The sequence below is a fragment of the Ambystoma mexicanum genome, chromosome 7p (genome assembly GCF_040938575.1).
Source record: "Ambystoma mexicanum isolate Mex_15411 chromosome 7p, UKY_AmexF1_1, whole genome shotgun sequence".
Lineage (NCBI taxonomy): Eukaryota > Metazoa > Chordata > Amphibia > Caudata > Ambystomatidae > Ambystoma > Ambystoma mexicanum.
The window spans coordinates 59,664,091-59,684,955 of NC_090939.1; the positions used below are offsets into that span (position 1 = coordinate 59,664,091).

Here is a 20,865-nt window from a genome sequence, read left to right on the forward strand (position 1 = left end):
ACCGTTGAAAACTGCACAAGTGCACAATAACCAATAATACGATACATTGTCTTTTCCCTTTCTAACGTTTCTACAAATGTAACCATAAACAAACACAAGTGAAAGTGCCCTTTGAAGTGTATTAAAGTTTTCCAAAGTGTTCTAGCATACACGTCTGAAGTATTTAAAGAGATTCTGGTGTAAATATAAATATATACTTTTTATATATACCTATAAGTGTAAGTGCTTCTTTGTTGTGCTTGGCTAGCTAATATTCAGTTTACTTACTGACAGCTCATATCTTCCTCTTAAAATAAGCCTGACTGCTCTGCCACTCTACCAAGGTCCTAAGCTAGTACAGACTCATACTAAGAGTTGTGGGGGATCTACAAACCACTGCGATAGCTTTCTAAAGTCTTACTGCCAAGTAGAACTTTAGGAAAACTGCCCTAACAATCAGACCCCATGCACTGCCTGCGGGGCTACCGCACACTTCGGGGATGTAACTGTAACCTCTACAGCACCCTTGATTACTGCCTTCATTAACGCATCTTTCCAAACAGGAACTGTCCCAAACAATCTCAAGGAAGCCTGGGTGCGGCCACTTCTAAAAAAGGCCACACTTACCCAGCGCAACCCAACAACTACAGACTGATAACGACAGTCCCGTTCCTCTTGAAAATCCTGGACAAAGCAGTTCACAACCAGATCCAATCATACATAGAAGCTAATTCCATACTAGGCAAAATCTGGCTTCCGTGTCAGGCATGGAACAGAATCTGCTTTATTAGACCTAAATAATCAAATCTCTCAGATCATGGACAAAGGCAAACCTGCCCTCCTGCTCCTTCTCGATCTATCAGCAGCTTTTGACCCGGTAAATCACCAAACACTTACCACCCACCTCACTCATGCAGCCCATTTCTCTAAACAAGCAGCATCCTGGATCACATCCTTCCTCGAAGGAAGAGCCATGAAGGTCTACTCCGACACAGCAAACGCAGATCCTACTACTATAAACTGTGGTGTCCCCCCAGGATCATGTACCTCTTCACAAAACCCCTGTTACGCTAACCTGGCTCCCACAGAGGCGATCTGAACTGGACAGCTGTGGTCTCCACCAATGTGACGCGTAGGGCTGAGATGACAGACTGGAATGGCCCACCTAGCTTTGTTTGCTCGGCCCGTAGGAATATTCTTCTGCAAATGGAGAAAGGGAATTATCCACCCGTGGAGTTGAGCCTAAATTCCCCTACCCACGCTGTTCTCCCCACAGATCACCTTTGATGTCCCCTCTTATAGTCTCACCTGATGGTTTGAAAAGATGAGCTCTCCATCCTGCATCGAGCGCAGGGGCGCGTCAATAACCAGTTGCTTCACTGGCTCGAAGGAATTGGTGAGTTCCAGAACAATATTGACTCCGAAAAGTATGTAGTTCGTAAGAGTTCACATGTATGACTTTCACTCTTGTCCGATTCCTTGCAGTTTGCAGCTTGACCCCAGCGAGGACTTTGTGGTAGCTGACGAAGTTCAGGTAAAGATTTGGCTTATCCTACGCAGTTCAATAAAATAAGGCCAGAATGTAACCTGTGGCTTGCTCCCTTATTCAGGTGTGGAGAGAAAATATGAAGTTCGGGGAATAATGCCTCCGGCGGTAAAATTAGGTAAGTCTATTGTGGCGAGATGAGTTCCCCTTGTTTGTCCTTTCGTCTCACCTTGTCCTTTGGTTCCCCTTAGGGGCCGGGGTACGGCGAGGATGCAATGGAGATTGCGCCGACCCGTGAAGAGGAATAGTACCCCCGGCGGTAATCAGGTAAGTCTATGGGAGTAGTTACTATTGCCTGTGTTTATTCCCTTGGCTTACCTTTGCTGTTCTTGTGTTCCCCTTAGGTGCCAGAGTACGGCGGGAACGTGCAGAAGGATGCGGTGGATCGTGAGGATGCTGCGAAGGGCGGTGAGTTCATCGTGGCGCTGCAGCAGGCGAGGCGACGCGTGTATAATGCTTCTTTCTTCCAGCTCGAAGGCGTGGTGGATCCGGAATTCAGGTAAGGATCGAAGGTTTTGCTCTTATTCTAACCTCTTCTTCTGTTCCTCCCTTTTTCTAGGAGCTGCAGACTCGAGGCAGGCGTGGCAGAAGACTGGATGCAGGCTTGCAGACACGGTGAGCGTCCGCTGCTGGATGCAGAATAACGCGAAGCGTGTGCTGCTCGTCGGGCGTGGTTTAAATAGCCTCCAAAGTAGTCCCAGGTAAGTATTCCTCCCCAGCCCCACCCGAGTAAAGAATAGTCCCTAGGTAAAATAGTCCCTTCCAAGCTTCTTTTGGCTTGGAGCTCTTACAGCATGGTCTGCATCAGGTAAATTTTAATCTATGAGCCTGGCGCCTGTGGCGCCAGGACTGACTTTCCATATGAGCCTGGCGCCATAGGCGCCAGGACTGCACCCAAATAGCCCCTAGCAGGGGTTGTTGGGCTTGCTTGGGGTAACCTGTTGCCTGCTTCCGGGGTTGCTGGACTTGGGTCTGGGTCCCCGGGGGTAGGCATCATGACAACCCCTCTTCAACCTACTTGACTCCATGGGTGTGGCATACACCAACTATGCAGACGACACTCAAGTACATAAGTACTTATACCTCTAACTGGACTATCACCAAGACGCCACTGCCCTTCCCAACATCTATGCTACTATCCAAGCATGGATGGCAATCAATGGTCTCGGTCTTAACGGGGAGAAGACTGAATTTCTCATCCTTGGCCAGAAAAACACAATAACGAAGCTAAGCCCCCCAATACCCCAACTTCAACATAGACAACTCAACCACCTATCATCCTCCGTCAAGACTATAGGTGTTCACATTGATGCTAATCTATCGATTAACAAACAAGTCAGCGCCATAGCCTCTGCACCAGCACCAAACTCATCACTGCTATTAAACCCTACCTATCTGCCCCCGACCGCTTTGCCATAGCTAGAGCAACTATAGGCGCTAAACTCGATTATTCCAACACTCTCTTAGCTGCCACCTCCGCCAAGAACATTCACAGACTGCAAACCACACAAAACAATGCCCTTAGAGCCGCTATGAGCATCCCTAGAAGGGACCACATATCCCATGCCAGACGTGCAGCACAGTGGCTTCATGTCAAAGACTAAATTACTCTGAAAATCCTCACCATCACAAACAGATGCATCAACAACACTGCTCCCACATACCTATCTGAAGCAATATCAAGGACCACTTCCACTCGCCCCACCAGAGCTCAGTACATCAACCAGCTACACATACCATGCATCAAGAGCCACAGCTGGAGGTCTAGGCATCTCCTATATTGCACCGAAACTTTGGAACTCGCTCCCTGCCACCCTTCGTGCTGAAACGTCCATCCATGCCTTCTGCAACAACCTCAAGACCACTTTCCTCAACTAGCACTGCGACTTCCTCCTCTACTCCTGTCATGTACATTGTAATATAAACAGAAATGTAATATAACTATATTGTAACCTTGTGTATATATTGCTCATGACTATGTAACTAAGCTTTGTACTGTAACAAGTGCCACAATGTCCTAGGGCTGATGTGGGCTATATAAATATGAATAAAAACCAGTCACCTGCCTCCTTGCACTTACCCAGAGCCGTATTGCCCTAGTTGCACTTACTCAGAGCATTGCTGCCCTGATTTCACTTGCACTTCCATCTCCCTGTCACTTCTCCCTCCCTCTTTGCGTTGGCACACTTGCACAATTTGAATCACAAAGCCTAGTAAGATAGTTTGTCTTGTCCTCGCAGTCTTCCCTCCCTTGTCTTGCCTAGAAACACTTGTGTACAGGCGCATTATAAATGACTTATATGTTGGCTTGGTTTCATTTATTTTAACAAACAGATATTCAGAAAGTATTACAAAGGTTTTATTTACCTTTGGATAACATACTGGCATTCTAAAAGTATTACAAAGTGGTTGTGAATGACGTTTTTCTAAAGTCCAACTTGTGTTAGACTTCATAAGACTAATCTCTTGGCATTAGGGACCCCAATTACTGTACTACACAATACGGTAGAGTGGCTGAGCAGCCAGGATTGTCTTAGGAGGGAGTGATGTGAGCTGTAGAGCAGTACAAAGAAATCAGTACATACATAGACCCAAGACAACACTTACTCACAGACTTTTCTATTTAAATATATTTATATATACACAAGCAAATCTAAAATGCAGCCACTAACATTGAATAAGAAATGGAATAAGATTATAAAAGAAACAATACAGGTGAGTAACACTTCATATGCTTTTCATATCCAACACACAGAGTGACGTAGGTTAAGGTCTACCACCTGTGGTAGGAACCAGAGGTGGTAGGAACCAGCATTGCCAAAGCCAGTAGGATCAAGAAGTTGGACCTTTGGAAAACCATCAAAGCCACAGTCTAATGGACAGCACCAGTTCTGATGAAAACCTTCAGAGGAAAGTTAAGTAAGCAGTCAGTGGTTCTTGGAGGAAACACATGCGCTCAAAAAGGATCCTCCCTGATAGCACACAGGCTGTATGACCTGCACAGTGCAGTGGAGGTCAACTCCCAGGTGAAGAAAACAGCACTCCCAAGCAAAGGAGCACAGAAATGGCCTACGATAAGTAAAACCCAAACCCCACAGTACTTTAAGAGTGAAGATGAAAATGTAGCTGCTCGCCTTCTGGATGCAACGATGCTTTGGCGAGCTTCTGCAGCAGCACTCGAGAGAAGGGGTCAGCAGCAAAAGCTTCAGCTTCAGCTCACTCCAGAGGATCTTTGTGGTTTTGGCACCTTATTTTTAGCACCAAGAAGAAACAAATATTGTCAGTCGGATTCTCTTCGATTATTCGGTCCTAAATTCTTGTGTGGGGACTTTTGGTTAAGAATTCCTGCTTTTGTAAGTCCACACGGATGCCTGCAAAGTTTGAGTGAGGTTTGAGTTTCACAAGACGATTCACTTGTAAATGGTCCAGGTACTCTGGGTATTGGTATTCTGCTGCCCAGGAAAGTTGCAGAACGTCGAAGATGGTCCACATTGAAGAAGGTCTTGGAGGTTAGTTGGTCCCACAAGCCTAAGGGAGGAATTCGCCCTTGATGGAGCTTCCCTGTCAAGATGAATACGGGGTCAGCACAGCTGTAGGCCTTCACCAGTACTTCTGCGGTTGTTGAAGGTGCTGCTGGAGTCTGCTAGCCTTCTGCTTCGGATTCCTTGTTCCAGTGGTCAACTCTGCCTGTAATCCAAAAATCCATTCACTCCCATAGAGCCACCAATCACCTGGAGGTTGTCTCTCCTGCAGGAGAGCCAGCCAACCAGTTAGAACTGGTTTCAGCCAGGCAGACCTACAGACAGACGACAGTGAAGTTTTGGGACCTTCCTCACTTCCTGACTTCCTAGATACACTGGAGCCTGGGCAGGCTTCAGGGTTGAAGCCCACCAAAGTCTAAACTCACAAAGGACTCAAATCTACATGAAACGATAGGAGAGCCCAGGATGAACTGACAAACTAAATATGGCAAACAAAAAGAATACGGGGGACCATTTTGAGAAGATTGTCACCCATGGGTGCTGTCCAGCAGCTGAGAAATCAGCCTGCTAGTAACCTGAACAAACTGTAGCAAAAGTATCTACTGCCACCAGCCATTTAGGCTTGTTTGTTACTGTGACAAAAAGTTGCAGGAGTAGTGGGAAAAGGAGTTACAATGTAACACCCCCACCCCGTCCCACACAAGGTTTTGTGTGCTGCACCCACAAAGGAAAGAGTGAGTAAGATGAACGTTAACTTACTACTCTTGAGAACTGTAGTTCGCGCAAGAGAATGTAATAAAACAAAGAAGTCCAAGGGAATCCTCTGACACTGCACATAGGGTGCTGGGTGTCAAAGTAAAAAGCAGATGCCTTCATTCAACATATGGAGTTTACCAGACACCATAAAAGTAGTAAAACAAAAATCCCAGGAAAGGAGTGAGTGGTAAAATGTTCCACCCACTCGGGAGATTAAAATAAAAAATAAGTCCAGAGTTCAGCAAAAGTGCTGGGGGTGTCGCTCATTAAAGGGAATTAGCACAGAAACTGAAAATTCTCCCAAACACGCATTGGTTTTTCTAAGTTTATAGTACTTACCTTTCTGAAGAATTACTTACCACAGTGCATATAAAAAATAAACCATTAGTGGTATATAAATTTAGTGTCAGTGTTTCTTTGGCCGATGTGTATATTGTAAGTTCTTTGTACTGCCTACAGCCCTTTCTCCCTCCTAAGACAAGCCTGGCTGCTCAGCCATTGCTATTAACAAAACATGTGTGTTTCAGGCCTATACTAAGAGTTGCAGCCATGTGTCCCAAGTGCGAGTCTTATCAAGTCCTACTATTAGTGGCAAATGGACAAGCAAAAAACCTTGTGGCATGACCATTTTACTGCACTATCCACGTTTAGTAGCCAGTAGCGGTAAACCGGAATGTGCCCACTAAAAGTGCTGGGGAAATGATTAAAAAAGTAACTGCTGCCACTAGCTTGTCTGTAGACACATATAGAAATAACCAAAAATCCTTAGAGTAAAAGACTTGGGCGATACATAGTATCCCCATGCACTGCATTGTAAGATGCTGTGTGCGCAGTTAGAAAAGTTACCAAAACAGGTAAAAAGTAAATGACAAAAGGGAAACAGTTTCCCAGTACTGATAGTCTGAAGAACTAATCAGTTTCCCCATCACAAATGAGCACAGGGTCAGAAGTGATGCTTTCTCTGTAAAATTCAGGACAGGTAAAAAATACAAAACGTTTGGGGGTCCATAGAATATGAAGGGAAAGTGGACTTAACGAGAAATCTTTTCCAACTGCAGCCACAAATAAAAAAAGGTACACACTGACACTACCCAGCCCCAGGGCACACTGGCTGGGTGAGGTCACTCAGCCAGGGACACTAGGGGGCAAAGGCATCACGTTAGCACATAACTTTCACCCCCACCTGATGCACATACACAGATGTGGGAAGGAGAGGGATCAGTGCAGTTCCTACATGAGCACAGTTATTTAACAAATCTGCATGCAGATACAGTTCTGCCACACTCAAAGCACTGTGTACGTTACAACCTCATACGACTAGTGTCACATAGGCAAGACCTGAATATGTACTGGTCTTTCCTTCACAGTACATCGAACATTTGCATCCCACAACTGGCAACACCAGATACCCACCTCTTCATCCAGGTCTTTGGCAGGACTGTTGCCCTCATCCTTCGTCACTGGAATTTCCTTGGCAACCAGACTGTAGGTGGTCACCACAATGTCATACTCGGCAAGACTACATGATGAAGTAAGAGAATTACTGGTTAGGAGTCGAACGGACAGTGATGTGGCACCAATTGTATCACCGTCATTCCTTGTCAGTAATGTTATGTCACAGTGAAAGGCAAACACAAGCTTACTTAGCACAAATCACTTGCTCCCAGATCAAAACTCTCAGGCAGCCTCTCTGCCTAGTATGTCTTCTCTATTACTATACAGAGACATTGACAAAACATAAGACTTCTTCTTTACAGTATCGTTATAACTGCTGACATCCATTATTTCACCATTTAAAAACAAATTCCAATTTAAAGTATCTTATTTCTGTAGATTCATTATTTATACATGTTAAACCCCCTCCCGGAAGAGGTGCAGTGGGCAGCAAAAGCCATGAGGATAAGAAATTATTAGATACAGGGATACATCAAAGATATACATCTGAAATGCATTGGACTGTATAAAATGAAAGGAATTCCAACATCATAAGAATCCTTGGACATCACTGTGATATCCAATAAGTACTATAAACATACTGTGAACATAAATGTAATTTATTTGTGGAGTCACATCAAAGTTTCACCCAGTTCCTGGCAAGACTTTGCTGTTTCTATGTTGCAGGTACAGTGAACACCATTCTGTCCATTCATAAGTCTTCAAACACACAAATCGTGTCAGTTACATGCTGGTGACTGCTTTTAACATACACTGCAGTGCAGCCATTTTATGGCATTGATAACCACTCACTTCCAAAAATGCGAACAAAAGGATAATGAAAAGGGAGAGTTTTAAGTGACTGCTTGGAAGGTGTTAGGCAGACTTTTCTACAGTCATTGCTGTGAGAGAACCTCCATAGAGGCAAGAATGAATAACCAAAACATTTATAGTTACTCACCTTAGTGACCAACGTACTCTTAGGCCATAGTCTCCTTTCCTCCATCCTTTATGAGCATCCCTCGCTAGGGACGGGAGATGGAACAGTTTTCACCAGAAAAAATCTTCCCCTTTAAATTTAGAGGCGCGGCCCTGGGAGCATGCGCTGCTCTGACTCAGTCCCCGTTGACGCATCAACATTGCCTAATGACTCCAGTATTATTAGGGGGGAGGATTGTGGGACGTATGCAGGAAAGGGGACTATGGACTGAGAGCACGTTAGTCACTAAGCTGAGTAACTATTAATTACTCTTACGTCCCATCCCCTTTCCTCCATACTGTTTGGGCGATTACAACTGAATGTAGCCCTAGGGTGGAGAGGAGACCCTCCTTAAGAAAATAGGGTCCTTAGAACCGCCTGTCCGAAAGCCATGTTGGACCTAGAGGCAGCGTCCAAACAGTAGTGCTTACAGAAAGCCAAAGGGGTGGTCTAGGTGGCCGCCCTGCTGATGACCTGACACGGAAGATTCCGATGGAATGCAATGGCCGTGGCCTTGGCTCTGACAGCGTGGGCATGCATGTTCGCTGGTAATGGCTTGTGCTGCTCTCAGAGGCCTCCTTGATGGGCGAAACCATTGCTATGGAGGCCTTGGAAGCCTGATAACGGGGTCTCGACCCCACCAAAGGTAACAAAAAGGGCATCGACTTCCAGAAGTCCCTGGTCCGGTCTAGATAGTATATCAGAGTGCGTCTGACTTCCAGACAGTACAAGACCATCTGAGGTTCATCCTTGGGGTCGGCGAAGAAAGTGGGTAAGACTATCTCCTTGTGGTGACCTGAGGGGCCGACTGCCGGAAGGGCTGGCCAGTCCTCAGGTTGCAGTCCGCGGACCACGTGAGGTCGGAGTGGAGAAAAGGAGCAATGCGGACCAGCTCCGCTTGGGAGCCCTTCTCCTGATTCCATGAGGTTGTGAAGTGCAGCAGTAATATCCTCATCCTGAGTCTTGTGTAGGGTATGGCCAGTAGAATGGCTGCCTTTACACCCAACAAGTGTTGGTACCTCGAGGCCGAGATCACTGTCCTGGAGAGGAAGTGAGTAGTGGCTCTCTTGATGGCTGTGATTTTGTCCTCCAAAGTAAAGACTCTCGAAGCTCGTATCCCAGATGAGGCCCTGGAAGGTCAGGCTCTGAGTAGGCTGCAGCTGAGACTTCTTGAGGTTGACCGTGAACCCCAGGTAGTGGAGTGTGTTCATCAGTGCGGAGGAGGTATGGTGGACCGCCTCCGGGCAAGTGGCCCTGACGAGCCAGTCGTCCACGTACAGGTAGACATGGTGGCCCTGGGACCCGAGGAGGGCTGCCACTGCATTCATTAACGTGGTAAACATCCTGGGGGCTGAATTGAGGCCAAAGGGTAGCACCTTGTACTGGAAATAGCAACTCATGATCCTGAACCAGAGTAAAGAACGATGTGGCTGCCAAATCGGGACGTTTATATTCACGTCCTTCACATCCAGGGAGCACTGAGTCTCCTCCTGTCCAATGTCTCCGCTATGAGTGCTGGCGTAACCATCTTGAATTTTTGTAGAGGAAGGGAGAGGTTGAGGGTAGAAAGGACCAACACAAATCATAGGCCAGCCTGGTGGTTCTTCTGTATGGCGAAAATCCTGGAATAGAAGCCCAACCCTCTCTGGGAGGTTGGGACCTCTTCCACTGGCTGGCTCTCGACGAGCGACCGGATCTCCGCCAACAGAGTTACTGTCCCCAATCTGTGGGAGAGGAGGCGAGAAAGGGACCGGTAGGAGGTACCCCGTGGAGACAGCGGATAGGATCCAGGGGTACAAAAAGTTCTGGTGCCAAAGTTGCACTTGAAAAGGCAAGCCTGCCCCCCCACCAGACACGTGGACCCAAAGGGACGCATCATGCCTTCTTTCTCTCCAAGGCGGTTGCGGAGGAGGGGGACTGGAAAAAACCCTTACCACTCCCCCCACTCCCCTTTTGTTGTTTCTGCCGGTGTTGACTCAGAACGGTCAGGTTGTCTGGACCAACGTTCTTGCAAGCCCCGGAACCTGCCAAACGCCCGCCCCTTGTCGGAGCGTTGATGTGACTGGGTGTATGCCTTGGGCGTGGCCTTAGTAAGAATAAAGACTTTACGGTTTGCAAGCTGTTATTTTTATCCAATTCCCCATCCCTGGTGGAGTGAAAGAGGTTGCTACCATCGAACGGACAGTCTAATATGCGTTCCTGGTTTAAACTTAGTAGCCCGGAGCCAGGCCGTTGTCCTGTCCGTGGCGATGCAGATGGCCCGGCAAGAGGCTTCAATGTGGGCCACGGTGGACTCCATATCCTACGCTACCAGCCTAGCTTCTCCTTCCAAAAGTCTCCTCCGGAGGACTTAAAGGACTTCGTCAGAGACCATCACACCCATCCCCACGGACCCAAGCAACCTTCGTCCAATTACAGTTTATTCTAAAAATATTGGAAAAGTTTCCACATCTCAACTTCAGTTGTTTATAGAAAACAAACTACACAATAGACAGTCTGCCTTTCATCCAACCTACAATACCGAGACCGTCCTCCTTAATTGCCAGAATCATATGCTGGAGATTATGGATAGTGGTAAAGCTGGGATGTTGATCCTTTTGGATTGATCAGCGACATTCGATCTCGTGGATCACGAGAGACACTATTAGAGTACTTGCAACAACAAGGGAACTGTTCAGAGATGGCAGTTAATTGGATAAAATCATTCTTGTCAAACCGAGTCTCCAAGGTTCAATGGGACGCGGCATATTCCCCAGCCTCACAAATAAAATATGGAGTACCGCTGGCTGCATCAATATCGCCACTCCTTTTTAACCTCTACATGAGTGCCTTATGTGTATTACTGGAGAAACTAGGACTCTTTTTTTTTTACGAACTATGCCGATGATACACAATTGGTCATCAAGCTGAGTGGCAACTATCAGCCAGACTGCTTACTCTGGAAAGCATCTACAGGGCCATTGAACACTGGATGTCATCAAATTGGCTTTGGCTCAACGGCAATAAAACTGAGATTCTCATCTTTGGGTCAATACAGGCGAGGGCCAAATTAGATCCTGCTTATTCTCATTTCATGGTGCAAGGCAATAAGATCAAAACACAAGTGAAAGTGAAAACACTAGGGGTTATTCTGGAGGCATCTTTAAATTCTGACTTACATGTTCAAAACCTCTGAAAAACATGTAACCACCATCTCAGACTTTTGCTTACCATATGCCCATTTATTAACAAGAATGCGGTAAATCTTCCTCGGGCCACAGTACTATCGAAATTAGACTACTGTAACAGTTTACTATGCCGTTCAACAATGTCTAACATACAGCCATGCCAAGTAATCCAAAACTATGCCATACGCATCCCTATGAATATCCCCAGGAGGTCACATATCTCCAATACCAGGAGAGATATTCATTGGCTACCAGTACAGCAACGTATCAATTTAAAAAGTGGGTTCACCAATTTACTGTTCCATCTATGGAAAAGTCCCACAGTACCTAAAAAACATGATTGTACCTTACAGTCCAGTTAGAGACCTGGGATCCCCAGACCTTAACTTGTTACAAGGAATCAGAACAAAGCGAACCAGAGCCCTAGGTAGATCATTTTGGGTCAGAGCCCTAGTTTTTTGGAATTCTCTACCATCGTCCATTAGAGGGATCGCTGATTGGAAATGCTTCCCGAAAAACCTTAAAGACGTACCTTTTCTGCTAAATTGGAAATTCCAACAGTTAAACAGGGCTTGAATGCCTTCGTCCCTTTTTGTCTTGTTGTGTTGATGTCAGCGCACTGATGCTTGCAGGTTTTCGGCGCTTTAGAAATAAATACAAAAATTTAAATAAAGGAAGAGAGGTTGTGTTTTTGAGTTTGTGCCCTTTCACAAGCGGGATCCAGTCACTGGAGGTCCAGAAGAATGCTTACCAAGTAACAGACTAAACCAATCTTCGGCAGATGTTGCACCACAATATGGTACAGGACCCCAGGTATTCATGAATTGCAGGCCGTGGTGGCCACTGCTCGTCCAGGCAGGGCTCAAATTGAAGTTTTAGTTTTTTTTTGGGACTAGTTGATCCCACCAGTCCAAGGGAGGAAGTCTATTTGGTTTTTCCCCGTCATTCAGAAGTTGATGTTGCGGAACAGCGGATGCTGGAAGTGGCTGCATACATCCTTCCTCTTCGTCGTATCTTCAGTCCAGTGGTTCAGCTCCAAAACCATTGTCTTTTATGCAGAAAAACTGCTTAAGCAGGTACACTGGGTCACCTCCCCCACTTCCTGTAATTTAAGTCTCTCAGAGCCTTGGCAGGCTTTCCAAGGGAAGCACGGCAAAGACAAAAGACTCACGACCACCCACACACTTAAGTAGAAACGTATCAAAGGACAAATCATCAAGAGTTGGCGAGAAATACGTATAGCAACCATTTTAGGGTAATGTGTCCCCCCACGTCCCCTGTGGCAGCTGCAAAGGCAGCCTGGAAAATAGGTTCACAAAACATTGGTAGAAAATATCCACTGCCACCAGCCTCTCTGATGAACTTGTCACTGTAACTAGAAAGTTACAGGATAAGTGGAAGAAGGGATACAGTGTGTCCCCCTCAGAACTTCACATAAAGTGGGATGTGCAGACTACAGAAAAATAAAGATCAACTTGATGAAAAGTATCCCCCCTGCCCTAATAAGATGTTATCAGAGAAAAGTAAAAAGGTAAGCTCAAGTAGCTTCCCAGCAACACTGCACAGAAAGTGCTGTGAGGTGCAATAATAAATTGCAGATGCCATAAAAGTTGGAGGAAAGCATAACTCCATAAATATACAACAAAACATGCTGCAACAGGATCCCAAAGGTCGAGTAAAAGACTGGGTGAGTGTGGAAAAAGGGTCCCACTCACTCAGCAGTGTCAAATAAAAACCAAGAGCCCAGCAAATAGTACTGTGGATGTTAGGTACGTTTTACTAAAGACCAATTGGTATTGGACTCCACAAGATTTAACTATTGGCTTTAGGGCGCCAACTTCTAATACAGGCCTGTACTACCCAAGGTTGTTAGAGTGGCAGAGCAGCCAGGCTCATTTTAGGAGGAGGAATATGAGCTGTAAATCAGTACACAGAAATCAGAAGATGCATAGACCCAAGAAAACCCTTACACAGTTGGTTATATCAAAAATAATGATTCACTTATATATACACACACAAGGTAGTTATAAACTAAAGCAATCTATCTTGTATCAACTAGCAACAAACATACATTTGGCATAAGGAAAAATAAAGCAGGTGAGTAAATTGGTGAGACTTCAGCCAGGTCAGCCAGCCAGGTCAGTAAAAGCACTTTGTTAAATTAACTCTGCATTATTAGGTTACAAAACAGAAAATAAAGAGCAGCAATCGCAGGTAAGCACTATGGCAACTCTAAGGTTAGGCAGTCTTTTCTTTAACAAGAAAGGAGTTCTTCAATTCAGATTTTTGGAGGGAAAACAAGCAAAGCCAAAGGCGTTAGAAGATTTACTGTAAGGGAATCAGCAATACCAAAGTCAAATGGAAAGCAACAGTTGTATTAAGAAGATTTACATCACAGGTAGGTAACAAGTTAGTTGGTCTTTGTAAAAGTTCATTAGCTTTGGAGAAGCTTTTTTGGAGAGGCACAGGTTGTTGGGCCTGGGCGATTCAAAATGGGTGAACGCCGAAACAGTAGAAAGAGTGCTCCAAAATCAAAGGCGTGACACACGGCTTCAGATTAAGTTAACAAGAGCTCCACAGTACCTAGAGAGTGAAGATGATGCAGCTGGACCCCTTCTGGATGCACAGCTGCAAACCCCGTCTCCTAGTGCTTGGTTGTGGTGACAAAAGTGGGGACCATGGATGGGCTCCTGCAGCAGTAGTCGAGAGGGAATCTCCAGCAAATAATTATTTTTACTCCCACGTTGGTTTGTGATTTTGGCAAGTTTTTCTCAGCACCAGGTGTTCTCACTGCCGGTCAGAATCTTCTGCATTTCTCAGTCCTGCCCTCTGGTGAGGGGACTGAGGAGAGGATTTGTGCTTCTGGAGGTCCACATGAATGCCACTGAAGTTCCAGCAGGATTCATTAATGGCAAGGCAATTCACTGCAAGGTGGTCCAGGAACCCCGGGTATTGGGGTTTTGCAGCCCAGGAAGGTTGCAGGACGTCAGGTGACAGCTCAAATGGAGGTATCTTGGGGCTGGTTATGCACACCAGCTTAGAGGAGGACGTTGTCCTCGGTGGAGAGACTTCTGCAGTTAATGGAGGTGCTGCAGGCATCTCTGGTGGTCTTCGGTGCTTCCCTTCAGTGGTCAACTTAGCCTTCCGCCCCAAAAGCCTCGCCTTTTATGCAGGAATCCATTCTTCAGTCCTATGGACCTGTTAAATCACCTGGGGGTGGCTATCCTTGCAGGACAGCGGGCCACCCTGTTCAAACTGGTTCCAGCCAGGCATTCCCTCAGACAAAGGACATGGAGGTTTCAGGCTCCACCCTCACTTCCTGCCTCAGCAGACACACTGGAGCCATGGCGTGCTTCTCAAAGGGATCCCACCAAAGGCAACACTCAGAGGACCCAAACCCACGTGGATTGGTAAAATAAGGGCCATGAAGGAACAACTAAATAAAAAATGGCAACAATAAAGACTGGCGCCATTTTGGGAGCATGGTCAACCATGGGTGCTGTAATGCAGCTGTGAAAACAGCCTGCGAGTAACTTACAAAAATGGTAGAAAAATATCCACTGGCATCAGCCGTTTAGGTTGGCCTATTACTGTAACTATAAATGTTACAGGGACAGTGGAAAAGGAGTTGCAGTGAAGACCCCCAAAACTCCATATAAGGTGGTGTGTGCTGGTCCCACAAAAGGAAACTTCAGAAATAAAAAAAAAAAAGTCCTATCCTTGAGAACAGTAGTCTTCATGGAAAAGCAATAAGTAATAAAACAGGAAGCCAAGGCTCTCCAGCAACACCATACATAGGGTGCTGTGTGCTGCAACAATCCATTACAGATGTCTGTAGTGAAATACACGGAGGAAAGCATAGCTCCATTAAAAGTTAAAAAAAATAAATCAGAAGAAAAGGAACAAGTTACTTACCTGTAACTGTTGTTCTCCAGCATGGGTCTGGCATGGATTCACATGCTCATGAATATTCCCCGTCGTCAGGCTGGGAATCCTTGGTAAAGAAAAAATCAGTATCAGTTTCTGATCTGTCTTTCTCAGTAGTAACCAATCACTGGTCTCTGGGTCATACTGCCCCCAGCCAATGACTGCCCTCTCCCTAAACCCGGCCTCTGGCAGCCATCCTCAGATTTGGTAGCACGCAAAGTGACAATATGACCAAGTGAAGAGCCGCAGAGAGGTAGGCGGGAGGGTTCGCATGTGAATCCATGCCAGACCCATGCTGGAGAACAACAGTTACAGGTAAGTAACTTGTTCCTTCTCCAGCATGGGGTCTAGCATGGATTCACATGCTGCACAACCACGGGAGGTGGCAAAGGCTCAACATTAAGCATTAGATCCAAAACTCAACATTAAGCAATTCTTACCTCCTCACCAGGTTCACCTTAGGCAAACAGGTTGCGCAGCACTGCTTGGCCGACCCTGGACTCCTCCCTGGAGTCCCGATCGACGCAGTAGAATCTTGTGAAGGTGTGCATCGACCTCCACGTAGCAGCCCTGCAGATGTCCAGCAGGGGCACACCAGACAGGAACGCCGTGGTAGCAGCGATCGCTCTGGTCGAATGGGCTCTCGGGCGGCCGGGCAGCGTTTGGTTTGCCAACCGGTGACAGTGCATGATGCAGCCGGAGAGCCATCTGGAAATGGAAGTCTTCGAGAGAGCCTTCCCTTTATTCACAGACCCAAAGTTCACAAACAGCTGTGACGTCTTCCAAAGACTTCACTTTGTGCGGTCCACGTAGAACTTCAGCGCTCTAGCTACATCCAGCGAGTGCAAAGTCCTCTCGAACGGCGTCGAAGGCGACGGGAAGAAAACTGGTAACACCAAGGGCTCGTTGAGGTGGAAGTCCGACGGCACCTTGGGCATGAAGGAGGGGTGCGTCCTCAGTGTTAGGGAGAATTCTCTGTTTAGGCTGAATTTCCTAACCTAGTGAGTCCCCCAGCAGCTTTGCTGGATTTTTGGGGTTTATTTTTTTTCTCCTGCCAAGAGTGAGACTCTTTTACCCTCACTCTTGGGCATGACTTGAGAGTGTTTCTGTGACTTGCTATCTGCTTATGGGCTATGGGGTATTTTTTCCCCATAGGCTATCATTGGTTTTTGAATGTGTGTTACACAGCACCCTCAGTGCAGTAACACAGGGGTGTCAGAGACCCCCAAACAGACTCCTCACCCTGGGACTGACTACTGTCTCCCTGGGTCTGTAAAGTCACCATTGACTTTACTAGTCTTAATTTAGGAACTTAACCAGTACAAACCATCATACTGTGGAAGTACTGGTAGGGGCAATTAGATTGCCCCTGGGTCTGTTGTCGAGGGGGTACTGTCCCGTCCCCCCTCGCCAAGTTTCTGGCTGGTGGCAGTGGATACCACGGAAATATTCCACCGGAATATTTCCCAATGTGATTTCCCATTGATTTTAATGCACCACTTTTTGGTGCAATGTTAAAGATACCGCCGGTTTATTTATTTAATATAAATTCACCGTTGGGATTTTTTGCCGGAACTCGCCACCAAAATGGCGTCTAGGTTCACTTCAGTGACCCTGAACCCGAGTCGAGCCTTTGTTCCACTTTTGGCGGGCTTCTGCACAGAAGCCCTCCAAAGTGGTGCCATTCTGTCTGGGTACCACAGGGGGTGTGGGAGGGGGTTTAGGCACCCTGGACTGAGTTGCCTTGCCAACTCATGTCGCACTCTGGTGTGATTGGCCCAAGGGGTGAGCCACCCCTCTCACCACTTAGCATGTTTGAGTGACAGCTAGGCTGTATGAATGGGGGTTTGCTGCATAAAAGCAGGGTTTTTGGGACTGGTTCTTCAGAAGTCGCCACAGGACCTAAGAAGCCGAAGAGGGAGAAGCCGAGCCGACCTGCCAAGACGACACCACCGATAGAGCCCTGCAGAACCGTCTCACCACTTTTCCCAAAGACAGAGGAGAGCTCCCGCCTGGAGAGTCTCCTTCCCTTGACTGGTGGGGACAACCAGTTTCTGCCTTCTTTTCGCCGCCCTGAAGCATCGGGATACCACTTTTTACCTCAACCGCGAAAGAGGGGTAACATCCTTTTAACCGGAAAAACTCCACGGCTGGTTTCTTCCCTGGTAGTGCAACGACCTTCAGCTTTCCTCCACGACGAGATCTCTTCCTCTGGACGACGTCGCGACTTGCACCCACTACCAGGAACAACTGCCACCGCTGGAGGATCCTTTCCATTTTATAAAGGTACCGTGTTCCGCCCGGCTTCCCTTGCCACCGATTGTACGGGGTAGATTTAGCCCTCGGCTCTCGAACCTGGGTAAGCCTGGGACACCCTAACTAAACTTTTCTAAACTTAGTAAAACCTTTTCTACTCATCTGTAAAGACTTGTGACATTGTGTGATCTTGGGCATCTTTTCGCCTGGCTTTCCCTAGAGTGGGCCTGGCAACCGAACTTCCTTGCTCCTCAATAGACTGCCTTTCTAAACTCACTGTGAATCTCTGAAAAGTGTTTTGCCTTGCTATTTTTATTACTTTTGCCTTTTCCCTCCCTTTTTAACTAACTTGTTGGAGTGCCATCTAACGTTAAGCGCTCACCTCTGTTTGGAAATAAGTGGTGTTAACTTAAACTTGTCCAACAAATAACTAGGGATGTACATATCAGTAATAGTGACTGTGTTTTGACTTACTTACCTTTTCTGTGCTAGTGTAATTTATGAGTGTCTTTTAAATAAATAATTATATACTTTTACACCTAGCTCTGGTCAGTGTTTGCTTGTACTACTGTGCCTCTGTACCTATTATGTATGCTCTGTATACTGCCTAACTCTCTTGAGGGAAGTCTGACTGCTCAGCCACAGGTACCAGGTAAATCTGGGTGGTACAGACTGCTACCAAGTGGGTTTACTGCCAAACACCTGTAGTCTTAAATCTTTTGCAGTGGTCCCAGAGGGAACTGCACAGGTTTCTGCCTAACACTCAGCACCACCCTCGTGTCATGAAAAGTCAAGTATGGAGGCTTGCAAGATAGGGCCTGGATCTCTCCCACTCGTCGTGCGGTCCACGAGGAACGCTGTCTTCCATGACAGGGACTTCAAAGGCACCAAATGCATAGGCTCGAATGCCCCCCCCCCCCCATGAGCCTGGTCAGCACCACATTAAGCTCCCACGCCGGGGCAGGAGCCTTCACCGGAGGGAACGATTTCATAAATTCCTTCACCAGGCGTTGAGACCACAAGGACGCCCGTCCCGTAGTCCTGGTATATCGGGAGATGGCAGCCAGATGCATTTTGATGGAGGCGTGAGCCAGTCCAGCTTTGGCCAGCGACAGTAGGTACGGCAGTACTTGAGGGGCCGTAATCCGCAGAGGGTTAATCTTCTGTGCATGGCACCAGACAGAGAACCTCTTCCACTTATGACCATAACACTTGAGAGTTGAGGACGCCCTAGCTTTTGCAAGAACCTCTCTGCAGTCAGCCGGGATATTGTAACCTCCAAACTCTAGTGCTGCAGGAGCCAGGCCTGCAAGCTTAGCGACTCCGGGTCGCGATGAAGAATGCCGCCTCCTTCTCTGGAGAGAAGATCGACATCCACCGGCAGCTTGACTGGTGGGGACGTTGACAAGTCCAGAAGGTCCGGGAACCAGATCTGCCTCGGACACGCCAGTGCGACGAGAATCATTCTGCACCTGGACTTCTTGAGCTGGTTGATGAGGCGGAGCAGCAACGGCATCGGAGGCAACGCATATAGAAACAGGCCATCCCAAGGAAATGAGAAAGCATCGCCCATGCTCCTCGGCTGCGGGAACCTGCTGGCGAACCTCTGGCACTTGGAGTTTGTCGCCGTCGCGAAAAGGCCGATCCGGGGTTTGCCCCAGCGTCGAAAGAGCCGATCCACCTGGTCCTGATGTAGTTCCCACTCGTGGCACGAGCGCAGCTCCCTGCTGAGTGAGTCGGCGGTGGTGTTTTTTATTCCTGCCAAGTAGAAGGGAACCAGAAACAGCCCCTGGGCGACAGCCCAGTGCCACAGATCCTGGGCCTCCTTGGATAGGGCTGGGGATCTGGTGCCTCCCTGCTTCTGTATGTAGAACATCGTGGTGTTGTTGTCGGTGAAGATCCTCACCACTTTGTCCTTGAGGGACGGAAGGAACGACTTGAGTGCCCAGAACACTGCTCGGAGCTCCAGAATGTTGATGTGGCGAGACCTCTCCTACAGGAGCCAAAGGCCTCTTGCGTGGAGATCTCCGGTGTGGGCCCCCCAACCCTCCAGAGAGGCGTACGTCGTCACCGTCTCCTGAAACGCCTGGGTCTGAAAATCCGTGCCTGTAGTGAGGTGCGCATGGGTACCCCACCATAAGATCGCCCAACGGAAATCCTCGTCGAGAGGGATCCTGTTTTCGAAGCAGCCCGTCGCCTGAAACCAGCGGGCGTCGAGGAACTCCTGTAGCGGACGCATCCAAAGTCTGCAAAGGGGTACAAGATAGATGCATGAGGACATCATCCCGAGGAGGGACTTGATGGACCCCTCCCTGGCCACGTCCGTGGCTAGTAGGCGCCGCACTTTGCCCAGAATAGCCTTCGTCCTCTCCTCCGACGGGGAGGCCAATTCCCCCACTGCATCGAGCTTCGCTCCCAGAAACCGTGCTATTTGCGACGGAATCAGGTGGGATTTGGGGTAGTTTGTATTTGTATTTGTATTTTATTTATTTATAACGCGCGAACCAACAGGCCCGGAGGCATCAGGGCGCAATTTGTACAAGGTTACAGATATGCAGGTATAACAGAGAATCATTACACATGGGTTCCGATATGCAAGTCTAACAAAGAATCATTATATACATTTGCAAGAGGATATTATATACATATGTACAGTAGTTTCAGTGCCGATAGGTGATAGTAGCGGTCGGCAAGTCAGGGTAGGTCGGGAAGAGGCGCGAAGCCGGCCTTAAAGCTGGTTGAAAAGCCAAGATCTAGTATTGGCTTTGAAGGTATTGAAAGAGTCTTCCGCTCTAATTGAAACAGGGAGGGAGTTCCATAACTTGGAAGCTAAGACGGGGAAACTTGAGCCACCTGCTTTTTGCAATTTAAATCTGGGGATCGCTAGACAGTGGGATTGGGCTGTTCTTAGAGGTCGTGAGGTAGAGTGGCGCGATAGTCGACTACCAAGGTAGATCGGGGCTTTGTTGGCTAGGCATTTGTGCGTAAGGGCGAGTGTTTTGAGTGAGATTCTCTGTTTGACAGGTAGCCAATTTAACTTACTTCTGGTTTCTGTGATGTGGTGGTGTCGGGGAATGTTTAAAGCAGCACGAATGACGTTGTTTGTGTCGTTTGAAGTCTGTTCAGGTTCTCTTGGCTGGTGCCAAGATGAAGAGCACTGCAATAATCAATTTTAGCCATAATGAGGGTTCTCGCTAGCGTAATGCTGTTAGACGTAGTGAGGAATGGTCTGCAAGCTGCGATAAGTTTGCATGTGTATGCAGACGCAGATCTGACAGCATTAGTTTGTCGGGTTAATGAGAGTGTGGCATCAAGGTAGAAACCTAGCGTTTTGGTATC

At 47.3% G+C, this 20,865-nt stretch overlaps 1 protein-coding gene across 3 annotated transcripts in view; it reads right to left on the minus strand.

The window, feature by feature from the left end:
- TTF2 (transcription termination factor 2) overlaps positions 1–20,865 on the minus strand; it is a 1,006,608-nt gene that overhangs the window by 545,909 nt on the left and 439,834 nt on the right. For all 3 annotated transcript variants that reach the window (XM_069635774.1, XM_069635772.1, XM_069635773.1), the window contains one exon: positions 7,177–7,282. In XM_069635774.1, coding sequence (XP_069491875.1) covers positions 7,177–7,282 — 106 coding nt within the window. The remainder of the gene's footprint in view (positions 1–7,176; positions 7,283–20,865) is intronic.